The sequence below is a fragment of the Artemia franciscana genome, chromosome 12, assembly GCF_032884065.1.
Source record: "Artemia franciscana chromosome 12, ASM3288406v1, whole genome shotgun sequence".
NCBI lineage: Eukaryota > Metazoa > Arthropoda > Branchiopoda > Anostraca > Artemiidae > Artemia > Artemia franciscana.
In genome coordinates this window covers 9,781,616-9,802,948 of record NC_088874.1, presented here as the reverse complement: position 1 = coordinate 9,802,948, position 21,333 = coordinate 9,781,616, and the positions used below count along the sequence as shown (strand labels likewise).

Genomic DNA, 21,333 nt, shown 5'->3' with positions numbered 1-21,333 from the left:
AACAAAATGGCAATCTCATAATTTTGATCCGTTGACTTTGGAAAAAAATGACCGTGAGAGGGGGCCTAGGTGCCCCCCAGTTTTTTGGTCACTTAAAAAGGGAACTAGAACTTTTAATTTCCGTTAGAATGAGCACTCTCGTGACATTCTAGGACCACGGGTTCGATACAATCACCCATGGGGAAAAGAAAAAGAAAAAAAGAAAAAAAAAATAAACACGCACCCGTGATCGGTCTTCTGAAAAAAAAATACGAGGTTCCACATTTTTGTAGATAGGAGCTTGAAATTTCTACAGTGGGATTGCCTAATACGCTGAATGCGATGGTGTGATTTTAGTTAAGATTTTATGACTTTAGGGGATGTTTCCCCCTAGTTTCTGAAATAAGGCAAATTTTCTCAGGCTCGTATCTTTTGATTGGTAAAAATAAATTTGATGAAACTCATATATTTAAAATCAGCATAAAATTCAATTCTTTTGATGTATCTATTAGCATCAAAATTCCGTTTTTTAGACTTTCGTTTACTATTGAGCCGGATCGCTACAGTCCGTTACCACAAACTGTTCGATTAAGAAAATAGTTCGTTTTTTTTATTTAATGTGCAAGAAAAAGTAGTACATCAATCTGATTGAATATAAAATAATAACGCTGTTCTCGTGAGCTAAGTTCTATGCATATATTAACCAATTTTGAATTAAGAATGTTTCCAAATGACTTTTCTTACTGAAAAAAAAACAAAACAAACAATTAAGCAAAAGATTAGTCGTATTAAAAAAGAAATTTTGTCGAAATGCATTCAAAAAAATTGCTTTACGTGATTTAATTGTCCATTGTTTAATTTTTTTCTTTTAGTGAGATATAAAGCTTTAACTCTGAAATATATGCACAGTTTGAATTATAGCCGCAATGAAGACGGATACATTTGTTTCTATACTAGCTGTTGCTTTGTGTAAGTTCTCGATAACACTTTTCTTTTATTCATTGTATTTTTTTTCCACAACGTAAGTTTCTACCTTTCCTTCCCCAAATATTTGAAGAAAATACCTTGCAGTTCATTTAATTATTCTATTAAGTATCCATAACTTTTAACTTCACCTTATATTTAAATTCTTCTTAATTTTTCTCACTATTGCTTCTTCTTAGTTTTTTTTTTTTAAGTACCAAATTTTTTAAATGGTTTTAGGCATATCAAGTGAATGGTCAATAATATTCTTGAAAGATCTTCTTAAAAAGTAAATCTACACCTATAGTAATACTTCTATTCTTAGAATTTATCAATCAAAGAATCTCTGTTTTTTTTTATTTTCATCGCAGGTACGTAAAAATAAGTCTCTTCCCTGATATAAAAAATAATTGAAGGTATCTAGAAACTCACAAAATTAGGATTCCAAGGAATGCCCAGCCCTGAACCCTCTCCCCTCTGCTTGTATCCCGTCTATACTGCTTTATTATTGACAGTACTGCAAAATATTGTAATCTTAAACATCAAAAATTGTTTCTCCTAAGAACGTTCTATACCAAGATTGTCATTTTGTAAGGTTCAGAGTCGGCTGAAAGTCTCAAAGACAAAGGGCTCGTTAGAAAATTTTCCTAGCACTACTGGGAGTTTCTGAAGCAACTTCGGTAAAAATTAATAGGGGATCCCAGATAGATGTGTTAACCATTCAAAAAACTAATGAGAAATTAGCTTAAAACAAAGGAAACCTATAATCTCTTATTAAATGTTAAGTAAAAGACTGTCTAATCAACGAACGTACAGCATAAATAATGTGCATTCCGTGCCAGTGTCCGCCGAATCAATTCTGAATAGTTTGGCCCCACAAAATACAAAATCTTATAAAGGACGAAGTGAAGCGATTCTTTAAGGTTTCAAAGAACTTTACTTTATTTAATAAATAATTCCTTTTAAAATTATTAATTGATAATAAAAACCTTCAGGATATTTAATATAAACCGTTTACTTGCCACAGCTGAGTTTTGAGAAAACACTCACATAGTTGTTTTTGGATCCTAAAAAGAAAAACAAACTTCATACGGACCTTCAGACTTTTTGGCCTATAATATATGCAGGTCTTTTGGTCTGCATAGACTTCAGATCTTTTGACCTAACGAATGCACTTCAGAAATAAGTCTTTAGACATTTTGGCCTAACGAATACATTCCAGAAAATAGACTTCAGACCTTTTGGCCTAACGAATGCACTTCAGCAGAGATTGAAAGGAAGTTCCAAAAAAGTACCGAACTAATTTAACCTATATGGTTTATATATATATATATATATATATATATATATATATATATCACCGATGTACATACCCTCTTTCCAAGCCCCCTCTCCGTCCCAGGAATAATGCGGATTTTCTCCCTTGAGATATTTAAGCAAGAGTTTAAACATCACTTGCTTAAGCTGTATTTCCTTTCCATTTTCGTATTTCTTGCCAGTTTTCGTATTTTTTTTTAATTACATTCTTGACTCTGAAAACAAAATAAAAACTAGTTTTTATAACGGAAAGTAAGGAGCGACATTAAAACTTGAAACGAACAGAAATTACTCCGTATATGAAATGGGTTATCCCCTCCACAATCCCTCGCTTTTCACGCTAAAGCTTTTAATTGTTTTAAAAAGTAGAATTGTGGCAAAGAGTCAAACTTTAGCGTAAAGAGCGAGGGATAGCGGAGGGGACAACCCATTTCATATACGGAGTAATTTCTGTTCGTTTTAAGTTTTAATGTCGCTCCTTACTTTCAGTTTAAAAAAAACTAGTTTATTTATTTAATTTCTGAACGTTTTTGAATTAATGCATGTTTGATTTTGGCTCTCTGCACATAAATTATTAGAATGAAATTTGTAGATTCATTCTTTTTTTGGCTAAATGGCTTTCTCTTAGTTTTGATCAGACGATTTTGAGAAATAAGGGGTGGGGAAGAAGGCCTAGTTGCCCTCCAATTTTTTGGTTACTTAAAAATGCAACTAGAACTTTTAATTTTTAACGAACGTTTTTATTAGTAAAAAATATACGTAACTTAAGAATTAACTTGCGTAACAAACTTTTATATTCTTATATTTTTATTATGTATACGAGGGGGTTTGTACCCTCATTAATACCTCGCTCTTTACATTAAATCGTAAGTTGTGTCACTAAGAATGACCCCTGAATCGAGAAAGGCCGTAGAATAAATAGTTGAATTTTACTAAAAATACTATAGCATAAAGAGCGAGGTATTTATCTCCTCCTAGATATCTCGCTCTTTATGCTAAAGTATTTTTAGAACCCCTCATATGCGTAATAATCTCTGTTCGTTTTAAGTTTCAATGCTACTCCTTACTTTCAATCGAAAAAACGTTTTCATGTTTATTTTTTCATTGTTTTTTTTATAGTATTGCTAGAAAATCCTGCGCCCTTTTGATTTAATTTTTCTTCCCCCCATGACATGTTACTCCAAAGAAAGATCCTCCCACATAGCTCCCTCCCCTCAACCCCACCCCTCAAACCAAATAAATCCCCCTGAAAAGGTCTCTACACTTCCCAATAACCATTACTGTATATGTAAACACTGGTCAAAGTTTGTAACTTGCAGCCCCTCCCCCAGGGATTGTGGGGGAGTAAATCATTCCCAAAGACATAGTTATTATGGTTTTCGGCTATGCGGAACAAAATGGCTATCTCAAAATTTTGATCCGTTGACTTTGGGAAAAAATGAGCGTGGAAGGGGGCCTAGGCGCCCTCCAATTTTTTAGGTCACTTAAAAAGGGAACTATAACTTTTCATTTCCGTAAGAATGAGCCCTCTTGCGACATTCTAGGACCACTTGGTCGATGCGATGACCCCTGGGAAAAAAAACAAATAAACACGCACCCGTGATTTGTCTTCTGGCAAAAAATACGAAATTCCACATTTTTGTAGATAGGAGCTTGAAATTTTTGCTATATAGTTCTCTGATACGCCAAATCACGCCAAATAACTTTAATGACAAAGACTAAATTTGATGAAACTTATATATTTAGAATCAGCATGAAAATCTGATTCTTTTGATGTATCTTTTATCATCAAAATCTGTTTTTTAGAGTTTCGTTTACTATTGAGCCGGGTCGCTCCTTGCGAACTGTTTGATTTCGAATTCGGCCCTTTGGGGCTTGTGATGAAATTTCAAATAAGTGTCTTATCTTATTTATATCTTCTTATCAATTGGTTGTTGTGTTTCAGTAGACGCTACTTTTATTTTCAGCTTTTTGCAGAGGTGCCAATGGGGGGGGGGGGTAGGGGTTAATCGCTCCTATTAGCTTCTTCCCCTCCTTGGTTTTGAAAAAAATTGTATATTCACTGAAATAATATCATTTTTTATAAATAAAAAGAAGAAAAAAAGACAACAACAAAAATTAGGCCAATATTTCAAAAAAAAAGGTAAAGGGATTCGACATAAAAAACATAAAACAAAACATCATTTTGTATTTTGGCTGAAAAAAGGCAATAAAATTGCCCTTCCAATTTTAAAACACGCGTTTTGCCACGCCACATTCAAAATTTTTCAGAATTTACATCCCCTGACAGCTGAAATTTCATCACAAATATTTTTATGGAAATATAAAAAATCTTGCAAACTCTTGTGTAATTTAATCCATTTCGTGTTTTCTATGTCAAATCTTATTACCTTTTTTTCGAATTATTGGCCTATTTGTTGTCTATATTTTTTTTCTTCCTCTTGTTTTATCCAAAAATGTGAGTTGAGTTTGTGATAGAATTTCTTTTAAGTATATTCCTAAGTGTAAACAAATTCTTTCTTTACGAGGAAGTAGCAATATTTTTTCCAAACATCTCACTCTTTTTAGTGATGCCATAGACAATCATTTTCATTCAGCGATATTTTTCTTTTTCAGTTGGAATTAGTTCAAGCAGTGGGCGTCCAACAAATAACCAGAAAAAAGACGGAAGTGACCTCACTAAGCAGTGTCCAAATGGAACTTCTTGTATTTCTGGTAAATATTTCATCGATGAAGCTTCTCCTGAAACATCTTTCCCCGTACCAAGTAGTAATAAAGACAATAAACCCCTGCATATAGATTTAACGGTAGGTTCTAGCTTTCTTTGCCCTAATGGTCAAGTTTGGTCGGAAGGAATTTGCTTACCAGCTTCTAACCAACAGATGAATTTGGAATTTGAGGATGAAAACAACCAAAGAAAAATAGACAGTCTTATCAGAAATTCAGACTTTGAAGAAATTCAACTTCACAAAGAGATAGACAATAAATCTAATAGTGTGAAAGTCAAAGTGGAGTTTCGAATAAGAGAGGCAAAAGATTTGCAAGACCAACTGTACAAAATTTACCTAGCGTTTGCCGTTCTCAAAATCAGTGTTCTGATTTTAATTTGTATTTTTTTATTTTAAGCTAACCTCGTCACCATCTGCATTGTTTGCACTTTTTTTCGGAAAAATTTTGACTTTTTTGCACTTTCAATGTTCTTTTTTTTGCTTCGATAGTTTGAATAAACTACACATTTAATACATATCGTTTCATTAGGGATTTTTACCGAAACAACTTTTTATGATAGTTTCAAATCGACGAAAAATAGCTTTTTGTTTTGTACTTCATACTCATAATCCCAAACAAACAGGAAACCTCCTCAGTTTATGATGTTGAAGCCTTATGGTTCTTGTTACTTACATGCAGGGGTTCTCATACGAGTGGACAAAGGAGAAAAAAATATCAATAAAGTGTAAGAGTTTGCAATTTTCAAATAAATAGTACCAGTTTAGTAAAAAAAAAAAAAAAAACGTTTTTCATCTTCTCTTTAGCCTTAAAGATGCTGCATTGTCGAAGTCATCCCTTGAAGATCTTCATTAAAAATGGAAGAAGTGACACCGTTATCACTTTTCGCACCAATCGGTGTGGGAAGACCTAAGAATACATAAGTTAAAAAAAAAAAAGTTTTTCCTCTTCTCCCTAGCCTTAAAGATGCTGCGCTGTCAAAGTCATACCTTGAAGATCTTCATTAAACAGTGGAAGAAGTCATCACGGAGAGGTACCGTTGACACTTTTTGCGTCAACCAGTGTGGGAAGACCTAAGTATACATAAATAAACCTTACAAGGAAACATTCCCGATGGTTACATAAGTAGCCAAGAAACATTCACTACCAGTGGCCAAAATAATAGATATGATCCTTTTTGATTCTCTCTGTAACATTAAAAAAAAAAAAAAAACTCGAAAAAAAAATCAAGGCGCAGTAACCATCTATAGAGTACAGGATGATTAATTTTTCCCTTAACTTTGTTAATGATTTTTTAAGCTTGCTCTTTACTTTCGTTTGAAAATAATATTTTTTTCTTATTTTCTTGTTGGGGTTATTCTACGTTGTCATTTTGTGGTGGAAAATACCAAAAATGAGTTGTTTCCTTCGGCATAATGTCTTTAAGTACTTAAAAAGGGCATTTGATCTTAAATTTATAGCCACGAGAACGCATACGATGAGACCATTTCTTGGATCAGGCTGGTGGTTGAACGCGCAAGATAATGGGAGGATCCGACCACAACAAAGGTGTTCTAGCTGGAAATGATAATCCAGTTCTACTTATTAACCAAAATCATTTCTAAACGGGCATTCCAGGGCAAAAAATGTGTCATTTAGGACCTGAGTGCTAGAGAATACTCAGAGGTCATTTGAAAAAAAAGGAAAAATCCCTTTGCACTTAATAGAGATGTTGGCGAAGAAGGTTAAGGGAAATAAGGACCCCGTATTAAATTGATTGAGAAGCTAATGCCTATCCTTCTGGATAAAAACTTCCGCTTCAGAAAAAAAATGGATTTACGCAATTTCAGCTTCTTTTTAGTTTTTTAGTTTTTTACTATTTTTTTTTAGTTTTGACTTTCTTTTGCGTTGTTTTCCGTTTTTATGGCACTTGGTATTAACCAAGTGACATATAGCGATCCCAAAATCTGTTGGTCTGTCTGTCTGTCGGTCTCGGCTTTGCTAGTTTAGGCGCTTCCAGATAAGCTAGGACGATGAAATTTGGCGGGCGTATCAGGAACTAGACCAGATTAAATTAGAAATAATCATTTCCCGATTTGACCATCTGGAGGGGAGTGGGGGGACGGTTAATTTGGAAAAAATAAGAAATAATAAGGTATTTTTAACTTACGAACTGGTGATCGGATCTCAATGAAATTTGATATTTAGAGAAGGATATCGTGTCTCAGAGCTCTTACTTTAAATCCCGACCGGATCTGGTGAAATTGGGGGGAGTTGGAGGGGGACACCTAAAATATTGGAAAACGCTTAGAGTGGAGGGATCAAGATGAAACTTGGTGGAAAAACAAAGCACAAGTCCTAGATACGTGATTGACATAACCGGAACAGATCCGCTCTCTTTGGGGGAGTTGGGGGGAGAGTTAATTTTGAAAAATTAGAAAAAATGAGTTATTTTTAACTTACGAAGGAGTTATCGGACCTTAATTAAATTTCATATTTCGAAGGACCTTGTAACTCAGACCTCTTACTTTAAATCTCGACCGGATCCAGTGTCGAGGGGATTGGAGAGGGAAACAGAAATTTTGGAAACCGGAAATCTTGGAAAACGCTTAAAGTGGAGAGATCGGGATGAAACATGATGGGAATAACAAGAACAAGTTCTAGATACGTGACTGACATAATTGGAACTGATCCACTCTCTTTGGAGGAGTTGGGGGGGGGGGTGTTAATTCGGAAAAATTAGAAAAATTGAGGTATTTTAACTTAAGAACGGGTGACCAGATCTTAATGAAATTCGATATTTAGAAGGAACCCATGTCTCAGAGCTCTTACTTTCAATCTCGACCAGATCTGGTGACATCGGAGGGAGTTGGAGGGAGAAACCGGAAATCTTTGAAAACGCTTAGAGTGGAGAGATCGGGATGAGACTTGGTGGGTAGAATAAGCAAATGTCGTAGTAATTGGACTGGATCCGCTCTCTTTGGGGGAGCTAGGGGGTCCAGTGCTTTGGCGAGTTTGGTGTTTCTGGATGTGCTACGACGATGAAAATTGGTAGGCGTGTCAGGGACCTGAGCAAATTGACTTGATAAAGTTGTTTCCCCCGATTCGACCAACTGGGGTCTGAAAGGAGAGGAAGAATTAAAAAAAATGACGTATTTTTAACTTGCGAGTGGGTGATCGGATCTTAATGAATTTTGATATTTAGAAGGACCTTGTGTCTCGGAGCCCTTATTTTAAATCCCGGCCGGCATTAAGCCTCTGATTTTCCTTTTAAATCAATCTATTGATTCTTAGAATTTTGCAAGAGCTCATGCCATATGAGCTCTTAGCTTTTCTGACCTCGTCACAAGTGCCATATGAGCTCTTCGCTCTCGTTGATGGTTGTTTTCGGTACTCTCAGTAACTGATTTTTCGGATAAGTTTCTAGCGGAGAAGTCACATATAAACAAGTCTTACCATGACACGACCAAGGACAGGCCTAGAAATCAGGGGCATCAATGGGGAGAGGGGGAAATTTACCCACCTCTATTTTCTACCCTACCTTAATTTTAAACATTTTTATTAATATTTGCATTAAAATATAGCCACAAATTTGCCCCCTAGATTAACAAATAGAAGGCCAGGGATCATCCTGCTTAGGTTTTGGAATAAACTATCGTTCACAAGTTTTTTGAGTGGAGTGCAGGGTTTGGTTTATCTGATTTTTGAACTATTTTAAGAACCCTCGCGTAAGAACCTTATATGCCCCCTGGATATAACATACAACACTTGCCTAGGGCTCTGGGGGGGAGGGTTGTGTTGATCCCTGGAGTTTCTGTTATCCGATCTTTTGACTAAATTTAGCAAAATGGCTATCTCTAAAATTCAATCAGATAGTTTGGGATAAAAAAGGCAAGAGGGCTAGCAGCTCTCCAGCCCCTTTTGACTCTTAAAAAGGGAGCTAGAACGTTCAATTTCCAATAGAATGAGCCTCCGACGAAGTTATAAGATCATTCCTTCCATTAAAACCTTATATGCCACCGGTGCATAATTTACACTACTTGCCCCCAGAGACATCAGATTACTTTAACCTTCTGAAGGTAATTAAAATTTTATATTTCTAGTTATTTGAGTCCCCTCCGAAGTTTATCTCTTCCATAAAAACTCTATATGCCTCCGGGAATAATTTGAAACCCTTCCCATGGTCTCTGGGGGAGGGGTATGTTGATCCCAAAGTTTTTGCTATTTGATTGTCGGAACATTAAAAAAAAAAACTTTCTAAAAATTTTGACTCAATGCGTTTAGAGAAAAGAGGGTGTAATTGAGGGTGTGGTGGGGGATGCCCCCTTTTACTTTTGACTCTTAAAAAGGTAACTAGAACTTTCAATTTCCAGTCGAATGAGCCGTCACTGAAGTTTATATGAACACCTCTTACATAAAAACCTTATATGCCCCCGGTACATAGCTTGCAACACTTGCAACACCGGCTCTGGAAGGTTGTATTAAACCAGGAGAGTTGTTATTTTATCTCTAAACTATTTTGAACGAAAAAACTATCTCAAAATTTTGACTCAATGCGCTTAGAGAAAAGAGGGTGTATTTGAGGGCGTGGTGGGGGATGCCCCCTTTTACTTTTGACTCTTAAAAAGGTAACTAGAACTTTCAATTTCCAGTCAAATGAGCCGTCACTGAAGTTTATATGAACACCTCTTACATAAAAACCTTATATGCCCCCGGTACATAGCTTGCAACCCTGGCATACCGGTACATAACTTGCAACCCTGGCTCTGGAAGGTTGTATTAAACCAGGAGAGTTGCTATTTTATCTCTAAACTATTTTGAACGAAAAAACTATATCAAAATTTTGACTGGATATGTTTGGGGAAAAGAACATTGGGGGGGGGGCTAGTTCCCCTCCGATCACTTTTGAGTGACTATTCAATTTACAATCGATTGAGCTTCCTCTGGAGTTTATATTACCATCCTTTCCATAAAAACTTGTATGCCCGGGGTATAAATTACAACACTTGCCCCTGGGTTCTGGGGTGGGATGTGTTATCCCTGAAGTTTTGTTACATGATCTTTGGTAAATTTTGAAGAAAATGGCTATAAAGAAAATTCGATTGGACGCATTTGGGGAAAATAGGGTTGACGGGGTGAGGGCTAGTTGTCATCAGATCACTTTTGACTCTTAAAAAGGGATCTAGAACTTCGAATATCTAATAATTTGAGTCGCCTCTGAAGTTTATACAACCACCTCTCCCATAAAACCTTATATACCCCGGGGCTTAAGTTACAACTCTTAGTTTATCATTGCTTTGGAGGGTATGTTGACCCCGAATTTGTTGTTATCTGATCATTGGACTATTCCAAATAAAATGGCTATCACAAATCCATCGAATCCATTTAAGGAAAAGAGGGTTTAAGTGGGGTAGATTTCCATTGATAACTTTCGAATCTTCAAAATGTAACTGAAACTTTCAATTTCCAAATCAAATGAGCTACCTCTGAACTTTATACGACCATCCCTGACATAAAATCTTATATGCATTTAGGGCATAACTTAAAAGACTTGCCACTAGGCTCTTGGACATTGTGTCGATCCTGGAGTTTTTGTTATCTGATATTTGAACCATTCTCAATAAAATGGCTAGTTCAAAATTTTAATTGGGTGGTTTTGGAGGAAAAAAGGCCATGGGGAGGGGGGCTAGCTTACATCCGATCTCTTGTGACTCTTAAAAAGTGAACAAGACATTTCAATTTCTAATCAAATGAATCAATGGGGGCATTATAAATTCCGATTTCTGATCAAATGAGCCCTTTTAGAAGTTTATACGACTACACGACCATCCCTTCCACATGAAGGGCCCCTGGAAAAAAATTGGAGCCCTATAGCCTTGGGGTTGGTAGTTGCAATTGCATCACTTTTGACTCTTAAAAAGGGAACTATAACTTTCAATTTTCAATCATTTGAGTCCCCTCCAAAAATTATGCGACCACCTTTTCCCTAAGAACCTTATATGCCCTCTGGACATAAGTTATAACCCTCCCCCCCTGTTTTTTTGGGGGGGAGGCTACGTTGATACTAAAATTTTGTCATTTGATCGTTGGACTATTTGAAACAAAATTGCTATCTCAAATTTTTTGATCAGAATAATTTGGGGAAAAGAGAGGGGGTATATGCCCGCCGGCCACTTTTGATGACTTTCAGAAAGGTAAATTCAAATTTCAATTTTCAATCAAATCAGTCACCTCTGATGATTGTGCGACAACCCCTTACATAAAACCTTATCCGCCCCCAGGGCATAACTTACAACACTTCTCCCAGGTTCTGGGGGGGGGTGTTGACCCCCAAGTTTTTGTTTTACTTTATCTATAAACTATTTTGAACAATGTAATTATCTCAAAATTTCGATCAGATGCATTTGAGGAAAAACGGGTCTTGGGGGGACTAGTTGCCCTCCGATTACTTTTAACTCTTAAAAGGGGCACTAGAAATTCCGATTTGCAATCAAATAGGCCCCCTCCGAAGTTTATGCTACCATCCCTTCCATAAAAACCTAATATGCCCCGGGGCATGATTTACAGTACTTGCGTCCAGGTCCTGGTGGGCTTTGTTATCCCTGGAGTCTTTGTTATATGATCTTTGGTCTATTTAAAAAAAATGGCAAGATAGAAATATTTGATCCCATATATTTGGCGAAAAGAGGGTTGGTGGGGGGGATAAGTTCAAACCATTCGTTCTTCGGCATTCTGAAGGGGGGGTATGGTGACCCCAAAGTTTTTGTTATCTGATCGTTCGATTATTGCAAAGAGAATTTCCTCTCAAATCCATCGGATACACTAGAGGAAAAGGGGGCGTAGAGGGGGGAGCAGATGTGCTACGATCACTTTTGATTCTTAAAAAGGTAACTGGAACTTTCAATTTCCAATAAAATGAGGTAGCTCTGAAATTTGTACGATCACCCCTTACACAAAGATTTTATATGCCTCCAGAGCATAACTTAAAAAACTTGCCACTGGGCTCCGGGGCGTTGTGTCGACCCTGGAGTTTTTATTATCTGATGTTTGAACTATTTTTAATAAAATGGCTATCTCAAAATTTTAATTGGGTGGATTTGGGGTAAAGGGTGTGGGGCGGGGGATAGTTGACCTCCGATCTATTTTGACTCTTCAAAAGTGAACTAGAAATTTCAATTTCCTAACAAATGAAGTTTATACGAGGATCCCTTCTGCAAAAACCGTACTTACCCCAGGGCATAACTTAAAACGCATACCTTCGGCCCTGGGAGGTTCTGTCCACCCCGGAGATTTTGTTATCTGATTCTTCAACTAAGATTAAAATTTTTATCGAGTGCATCTAGGGAATAAGGGCGTTGGGGCTATTTGTCCTGAAATCAATTTTGACTCCTAAAATGGGCACTATAATTTCCGGTTTCCAATTAAATGAGCCCCCTCCGAAGTTTATACGACCATTCCTTCCATATGAAATGCCTCGAGAAAAAATTGGAGCCTTATAGATTTTTGGCTGATGGGGGGAGGCAATTTGTCATCGGATCCCTTTTGACTCTTAAACAGGGAACTAGAACTTTCAATTTCTAATAATTCGAGTCCCCTTCAAAAATTATGCGACTACCTTTTTCGTAGAAACCTTATATGCCAACGGGGCATAAGTTACAAACCTTCCCCCGGGTTTTGAGGGGGGCTATGTTGATTTTGAAGTTTGGGAGTTTTGGAGCTTTTCTGTTTTCCTGAAAGCGTTTTTTTTTTACTTTCAAGGCATTTTTTCCTCAAGATAATTGTCTGCTTTGGGAAACGAATGTAAAACCAGAGATTTCCCAATGCAACTGTGCCTTGGACAGCTGGACCAAGAAGCAATTGATTTATTATGATTCGGGGAATAGATTCTGCGTAACAAGCTATTGATTTTATGTTTCCAATCCTTTCCACTAGAGGGTGTGCAATTATCCAACATTGTTATTGCCTATTACTCTATTAGACGCAATTGCTTTCTAAATTGTATTAAGGTTCTAGCGTCACCTACACAATACTTTGTTTTGATTCTCAAATAGCTTTGTAAGACACATACATGTACATTGTACATCCATTATTGTACATACAAGTTTTATTCAAAACAAATTCTCAACCATCATTGAACTACGTTATTCTTAGGGCACTGAAATTTATATTATACATGTAAGAAAGGGTATTTTCAACTAGAAAGTCGTTCAATCGAGGATTGTCAACATAAATGCTGAGAAATTTGCTATAGGTATATCCAAAACATCAAAAATATTATCCTGCAAGAAAACCATTACTTTTAATTAATAAATCTAGATCCATTGGCTAGGAGGGGGCAACTTACTAGAGGTAAATTTAGGGGAGCACAAGACTTGTGACTTAATTCCATGTTTTGTTCATTTTTGTTGGTATTAAATTAAAAAAAAAAGTTTTTTTAACTGAAAGTAAGGAGCAACATTAAAACTTAAAACGAACAAAACATTACCCCGTATATGAAAGGGGCTGTTCCCTCTTCAACGCCCTGCTCTTTACGCTAAAGTTTTTACTGTTTTAAAAATTAGAGTTGAGAGAAAGAGTCAAACTTTAGCGCAACAGGGAACGTTGAAGAGGGAACAACTCCTTTTTTTGCTGTAGCAAAAAACGCGTTGTTTGCCGTAGCATAAAACAGCAAATTTGCAGTCTCCAGTATTCGTCGTCATTACCTCTAGGATTAGAATTGGCCAGAAGGGATAACCCGCAAATTTTGGCTAGGAATAAATCACCGATTTTAATGTTCGGAGGATTCATGCTTAGTAAATAAAAGATTATAAAGTGAAAGAAACTTATCTTTCCGTGAGGGCTGAGCCCACTATTATATCCAAGTGAAAGAGTAAAACTGTCCAAACTCAGTCCAAACTGTGCGAGGTCGGCCCAACTGCTAATCCTTCTCTACACTAAAAAGTGTAATTAACGCGCAGGCAAATTATATCCAATTTTCTCTATACACTACACTTGGCTATCGTATCTAATTTTCTCGATTCAAAACGCCAAAAATCTGATTGTGTGATAAATTCAAGTATCAGATTGCAAAATTTCTGTAGTCACTGAATTAATTCATGGCTAAGGAATCAAGTTCAAACAATTCAAAAGTTAAAACAGGTGTAATCCCTTTGAGAGCTAGTTCAATACTGCAGCATATCAGTATACTGCAGGCATCTTCTTTAAATTAAGTTCATTTTTTTCGGTAATCTCGGTTATAACGTTTTTTTCTGATATTATGAGAAATAGAAACATTCAGATCGAAACAAAGAATTTTAATTTTATGAATGGCTTAAGAATATTCAGTGGAAACTTTCAGGGCATGATGAGGGGGATGTAATTTTCCCCCCAAGCAAAATCAAAGTATCAGAGAAATCAATTTTTCATAGTATAAAATTTAAACAAGAGGTTCTAAGCCCCCCTATCTTGAGAGACCAGGGGAGGTCAGGTAAGAGGGGCGTTTACTGCCATTTTGTAACATAAAACATTAATTTTTGCTCAAACAGGATCAAAATATCAGAGATATCGATTTTTCATAGTTTAAAGCTTCAAAACAGGAGGTTTTAAGCCACCGAACCTATTATCGAACCTATTGTGTCGAACCTATGGTGACACCATGACATCACAAGGAAGTTCATATTGTCTGCGGTTAGAAGACTAGCGACAAGGAGAATCAGTATATACATATAAGCCTGCAACGTAACCGCGCCAGTGCCCGGTGGTGAAGCCAGGCGTGCCGGGGCTGGGCTCCTTATACTTATATTAATGGAAACCAAAATACCAGAAAATAGAACGTTAGTATAACGGTATTACGTGAAAGATTTAGACCAAAACAAAGATCTTAATGTAAAAATGTACAATACACAATAATGCACACATAATGCATCGAAAATGGCGGATAATAGTGGAAAAATAGACTGTTGTCGGTATATTTTCCTAATCATTATTTTGGAATGGAAAAAATCACATCTTTCCAAGTGAAAATAATATTTTCAATATTATTATAACAATAATTATAAAATCTTACCGAAATCTTTGTAAAAACATAAAGCAACAGTGAAAGTACAGAAAGGTAAATTCTTATCCTCTGACCACCGAAGCGCTTTCTGATGTATTCAGGCATGGTTACTATCCCACTTGCCATATATACTGGAACAAAAAGCCATCCCAAGATAATCGCTATGTAAATAGCCTGAAAGTAATAAAACATTTCATTTTTTAATCAATTATAAAAACACAAGTTTTTTTAACAGCATGTAAGGAGCTTCAATCAACCTTAAAACTATTATTCTGTCCATGAGGGTTCCCCCTTCCTCAACGCTTTCCTCTTTACCCTAAAGCTTGGCTTTTTGTCAAAATTTGTTAAGAACCACTGCTGAAGCACAGGGAATGAAATAAAAAGTTTTTGAAACCACTAAAGACTTTTGTGTAACAAACAAGAGGATTGAGGAGAGGGCAGCCCCTAATTTACTGGAATAATTTCTGATCGCTTCAATTTTTAACATCTTATTTTCCATTAAAACGCCTTTTAATTTTCAATTAAAACCCCTTTTTTAGTCTTCTTGCTGACCTTTTCTGAATCATTCTGGGTTGTCCCCCCGAAAATTTTCTCTACAAAAACTCCTCTCTCGGAAAGTTCCTCCCAAACAATTGGAAAAAAATCCTCCTATTCTCGCTGAAAATTCCACCAGAAATTTCAGGCTGGAAAAATTTCCCACAAAAAAATCCCCCCGTGGGCTTCCCCTCCAACACACAGCCGAACAATTTCTGTGTATTCTCCATTAACAATTACTATATGTAAACAATTGGTCAGTTACAGAACTTAAAGTTCTTTCCCCTCGACTGTGGCGGGGAGGGTCATGTCATCACCAAAGGCATAGTTATTGAACCTTTAAACTATGCTAATCCACATAGTTATTTCGAAATCTGGATCAGATGTCTACTGGGGTTAAGAGGAGGTGAGAAGGGAGCTAGCTGCCCTCTAATCTTTTAGGTCACTTAAAAAAGGCACTAAAACTTTTAATTTCCATTCGAATAATTCCTCTCCTGGTCTTTTAGGCCTATTGATTCCATAGGATCTCTCCTAGAAAAAAATAACCAAGAGGCAACGCTCTAGCGTTGTCTACACTAAAGAACCATTAGGCTTCAACGTTTTCTTAACATTTTTCTCCAGAGGCACTTCATATAGAAACAATGGTCATATCCTTCAAAGGGGACTTAATCAATTGCAGATTAAAAGTTCTAATGCCCTTTTTAAGAGTCAAAAGTGACCAGGGGAAGACAGTCAGCTTGATATATTTTGAGATAGTCATTTTGCTCAAAATAGTCCAGAGGTCAAATAACTATACCATCGTGGGTGAAATAATCCCCCATAGTCTCCAGGACAAGGGATGCAAACTATACAAGTTACCCATTATTAAAATATAAAGAGTTTTTTTTTATCCTGGCATGTTTAATCCCGGGTCTCCAAAAAGGCTTAGGATATTAAGGTCAAACCTTAAAGAATTGATGAGAGGGACGTCGAATACAATCAAAACACACTATTTGCATAGTGGTTATCAATGGGGATTATCAACAGTATCTAAGGAACGGTTGTAGGTATTAATTTAAAAATGTCACGATATGTTGAGTGGATTCCCCCTCAATTTCCATTTTAGAAGCTCCCTCCCTCATCAATGACCAAAATGTTATTTAAAACATTTTGTTAAAAACAGTCATGCAGTCTAATAGCCATGCCTCTAGGGATACCATACTCACCAAGGCCTCGAGACAAGGATTGCAAATTGTGTATTTTATGTAAATTATATATCATGTTTCAACGCTTGGAAAATGACATGTCTGAAAAGTTCGATGATGATCATTGATTTGTCTCAGTTTCATTTTTTTTCACAACAAAGTTAATCCCAGACTGAATAAGGCTGAACTTTATCCAACAAAAATTACAATTATCCACTTTTCAAATTCCCTCTCTTCAAGAGCGTCGTCTCAGTTTGATCCTTGAATTTGGCCAATAGCTTCTCAGAAGTGATAAATACAGATCGATACTACCACCAGTTTTAGTGAAACATCGAAGTACTAGGTTGAAGAAAATTGACAGATTAGTAGCACCTCCTTCACGCACAAATCGTTTTTCCAACTCATTCATCCCTTTCTTTGTATCAAAGTATAACAATTGTGATTTTATCCTATTTGTCTTCTGATTTTTTTTTCGTTTGATTTAATCCTTTTTTTTGTAAGCACAAGCGCCATTTAGTTTTATGACTACGAGAGATTGTGCAAATAAAACCGATTCTATTCTATTCTATGCTATCAAAAGGAAGCATCTACAATATCTCACGAATAGATAAGGGTGTTAATTTAAATCTTTCCTAGTAAGATTTCGGAAAATATTGAAGGGCTTGTTAAACTAAATAAAAAAAAACACTATTTGCATATAGTTGTTCAAAAAAGAATATGTGCAATATCTTAAGGATGGCCAAGGGTATTAAATAACAACTTTCATGGTATGTTGAGGGGGATGTTGAAAAGTGGTCAGAGGACAACCAACTTTCTCCTATGCACTATTTATATTTACCTATCCCCAAAGAAGTCCTATCAAAATTTTAACTAGTTATCTTGTTCGAAATAGTCTAAAAGTCAAATGACTATGCCTTGGGGGACGAAATAACCCCCAGAGCCCCTGGAACAAGGACTGTAAGTTAGGCAGGTCGCCCATTGTTTATAAGGTTGGCTATTGGGAAAAGGGTGAATCTTTGATCCTAAATCTTCAAAAAGGCCTAGGGTATTAAGGCGAAATTTTCCGAAAGCGTTGAGGGAGATGTTGAACAAAATCAAAGCACACTACAGTAAGTAAATTTTATAGCGCTAAAAGTCGTAGGGCCTTGGCAATACAAAACAAAAAAGAAAATTCACTTTTAAATAATTAACATCACATAAGCATAATGTAACATAAGCATTATGTAACACAAATAAACATAAGTACAATTAACAAAAACCTACTTCTGTGCTCCAATGGCAGCCTGCGAAACGGTCCTAACGATTTCTCAGGCTGTCAACCTGATTATGCAGAATAGATGTCAAAAAGGGCAAAGCAGCAATATCTAAGGAAAGCTTGGGGATATTCAGTTGAAACTCTCAAGGTTAGTTGAGGGGTGTCTTGAAGAGTAATTGGTGGGAAAACAGCCCCCCCAGTTGCCCTTTTAGATACTCTCTTCGATGCTTGAAGAAATTTTCAAAAGCCTTATTTTTCGAAATAGTCAAAGGTATGACAATTATGGATACCATGTTCCCCATAACCCCCTGGGCAAAGAATGTACATTAAGCATTTTATCTGTTTTTACAAGCAGGTTTTATCACTGGGAAAGGCGAATGTTGGATCCTGTGTGTCCAAAACGACTATAGATACTGAGGTAAAATTTCGGGGAATGCTGAGGGTATACAGAGCTAAATCAAAACTCACTATTGTGCATCCAAGTTGTCAAAAAGGCGCATCTGCAATAACTTAGGAACGGGTAAGGATGTTAATTTGAATATTTCCTGGTCACCACTGCTGCAACTGTTACTGTAACTGTGACTACTCGCTACTGCTTGTGACTTTGACTAAGATGACCTACAACGGTGACTACAACTACTTTTGACTGCAACTGCGACTGAGACTATCTTTACTGGTGACTACTTTGTACTATTACCGTGATTGAGACTACTTTTACTTGTGAGTCCTTTCAGGGGAATATTGAAAAAAATCGAAACACACTACGTGCCTGCTGGTTGTCAAAAGGACCTATCAACTATAGCTTACGGAGGGCTGAGGGTATTTAGCTGAATCTTTCAGGGTATGCTGAAAGGGATGTCGAAAGCTGTTTGGAGGACAACCACCCTCCCCCGAGCCCCTGTTTAGCTTCCCTATCGCCGAAATTCGATCAACATTTTGATATGGTCATCCTGTTCGGAATAGTCCAAAGGTCTAAGAACTATACCTACAGGGATTCTAAATCCTATGAAACTCCCGGGGTGGTGGTTGCAAATTACGAAATTTGCCCAATGTTTGCATACGGGATATATAATTAGAAAAGTGGGATCGAAAAAGGTCGGTCCGAAATGCTCTGGTATTAAGGTGAAACTTTAAAGAATGTTAAGGGGGACGCTGAACCAAATCAAAAGACCATCTGCGTGCATCCATATTGGAAATGGGACGCATCCGCAATGTCTTAGAAAGGGATAAAGGTATTAACTTGAAACTTCCAGGGTCAAGATTAATCTTGGCCTTAAAATTAATCGAAATCATAAGTTACCATTCCTAAATCAACTTCAAATATCAATTGCTCCTGGCAATCACTGCTAGTAGTTACTGTTTTAAAACAAAATTTGACATTTTTTTCAAAACAAGTTTTAAAAATTTTTATTACTATGGGCTGCCGCTCGTCTTTTATTACTAGTTCAAATCCAAAATCTTTCGAAACGTACAGTAAATATATTAGTAAAGCATTCTATGATTCAAGTAGTAATTCCATATGCACTTTGAGCGCACAGTACCCCCTTCAAATCCCTGTTCCGATGTTATTTTAAACCTTCTTCAAGATACAGATGCGCGTCGTAGGAAATGTTTACAGGTGTCTGAAACTTACTTGGGGTTGACAGTGACGCAATCTTGCATGACTTCGCTTCAGTATTAAAAAAGAGTTCAATTTGTCAACATCAAAGATACCTTAGTAATGGATACTTTTACTGTATTGGATATTGGAGATGCCAACAATAGCGAAAAGAAACCTAGAGTACCTAATGTCGCAGTAAAAATTACCAAGGGTTGCCAGCTAACCCTAGAATGGGATGAGATGTCTGTACGATATGTCATAACATATCATTAAGCAAATTCAAGTCAGAAGAACAGTCATGCTTTGCAGCAAAAGTGAATATAATGCATAAACAAAGATTACAGGACAGATTAAATGCATTAGTGAATATGTTAAAGACAATGATCTACATAAATATATAAAAAATGGAGTAAGTTTATTACTAGCGAGATTTATTGTTAGTCTATAATCGGTGGTGATATTAACAGGATTAAAAATGATTGGATTTGAGTAACAAAAAATCTTAAGGGATGTAGTGACTTCGGAAAAATGTTTAATTTTAAATGATGATTTTCTAGAGTTGATTTTCACCAAAGGAAAATATTATCTCAAAGAATGCTTAACGATATAATGAAAAATCACTCTCTATTTTTGGATTATAGCATGATACTTATACATCGTGGTCCAGATGCATTTAATCAATTTATTATATATTAATTGAAACAAAGAAATAATATTATTTCGCTTCGAACCTTACCTAGATGGCCATTTTTCAAGGCAACAACAAATAAGTAGAATAAGTTTTGTGACATCACTCTTCATCCTCCTAGAAGACTTTCATTGTCCCTAAACGTAATTTAAGTATATTTTCTAGAGACTGGTATCGTCGTGGTTTCAAACTGTTTTGGGAAGAAGTCAAATTGTTTCACTTCAATTACTGGAATAATAAAAGATACTGGCTTTTGCAACATCGCTGTGAAGATACAGACTACTATGATTATAAACCTACAGACTTTTATTCGACTCTTACAGATAGTGATTCTTCATATGAGAATTTCGTATGTGACATTGCTTCAAATAAACAAATTGAAATACGTGAATTCCAGACTGTCAGGGTTAGCAAGGAAAAAAACGAGCCCCCTCCCACCAACTATTAAATTTTGTCCGGACCAAGACTCCCTCTGTAATCTACAAATACGTCTTGATCTGAAGTAAAATAGTGACCATGTGTCAATACCTTCACATCGCCCACACGTACATAGACTTTATTCGATTTGGTTAATATGGCATTTTTTTTTTACTCGAACTGTGTAGTTTTTTTTACTCTTGGAACTAATTTATTCTCTACACAATTCCTATAAGTAGGCCTACTCAGATTGAAATTTTCCTGTGCACAGTGCTAAGGCACTGCATAGTGCAAACTTTTTGGTATCCTCGCTGTGTTTTGTCACAGAGTACACCTGTGAACCTGCAAGCACTCCTTGGGATATCAAGTCACTCCCCGTCCCGGATTTAAAATTACAACTTATTTTGGGCCTGGCACTTCACTAGTTCTGGGTAAATGGACACGTCCCAGTTGGTGTAGTCCGTTTGAGGGCTACTGTGCTCACCATTTTCTTAATCATCCAATAAACATTCAGTTTTAAATTTTGACAATAATGAATCAGCATATCCATAATACACCAGAGCTTGCCCCCCCCCAGGCAATTGGAGCTTACACACATTGTAATAAAATTCCAATGTGAGTTTTTTCGAAATTTCTAATATGTTACTGCCAGCC

General features: G+C 36.4%; 3 protein-coding genes across 6 annotated transcripts in view; 1 reads left to right on the top strand and 2 right to left on the bottom strand.

Moving 5' to 3' along the window:
• The window catches only part of LOC136033659 (alpha-aminoadipic semialdehyde dehydrogenase-like), a 372,653-nt gene extending 361,029 nt beyond the window's left edge, over window positions 1-11,624 (bottom strand). Inside the window, exon 1 of the mRNA XM_065714491.1 lies at window positions 11,619-11,624. The gene's annotated coding sequence lies outside the window, so the exon portion shown is untranslated. The remainder of the gene's footprint in view (window positions 1-11,618) is intronic.
• Window positions 1-21,333, bottom strand: part of LOC136033658 (sodium/glucose cotransporter 1-like) — a 120,194-nt gene that overhangs the window by 59,263 nt on the left and 39,598 nt on the right. For all 4 annotated transcript variants that reach the window (XM_065714486.1, XM_065714483.1, XM_065714484.1 and 1 more), the window contains one exon: window positions 15,011-15,175. In XM_065714486.1, the coding sequence (XP_065570558.1) occupies window positions 15,011-15,175 (165 nt within the window). The remainder of the gene's footprint in view (window positions 1-15,010; window positions 15,176-21,333) is intronic.
• Window positions 859-20,628, top strand: LOC136033661 (uncharacterized). Its single transcript, XM_065714493.1, has 3 exons — window positions 859-948; window positions 4,876-5,066; window positions 20,428-20,628. Exons 1-3 carry the CDS (start codon window positions 906-908, stop codon window positions 20,497-20,499), a joined length of 306 nt encoding a protein of 101 aa, XP_065570565.1. The 5' UTR covers window positions 859-905; the 3' UTR covers window positions 20,500-20,628.

Excerpts from the sequence above, each read along its gene's own strand:
- LOC136033661 (XM_065714493.1), top strand. The coding sequence starts at position 906 with ATGAAGACGGATACATTTGTTTCTATACTAGCTGTTGCTTTGT. Across the intron at positions 949-4,875 it reads TATACTAGCTGTTGCTTTGT|TTGGAATTAGTTCAAGCAGT; the intron begins GTAAGTTCTCGA and ends TTTCTTTTTCAG. Across the intron at positions 5,067-20,427 it reads CCCTGCATATAGATTTAACG|AGACTGGTATCGTCGTGGTT; the intron begins GTAGGTTCTAGC and ends TATATTTTCTAG.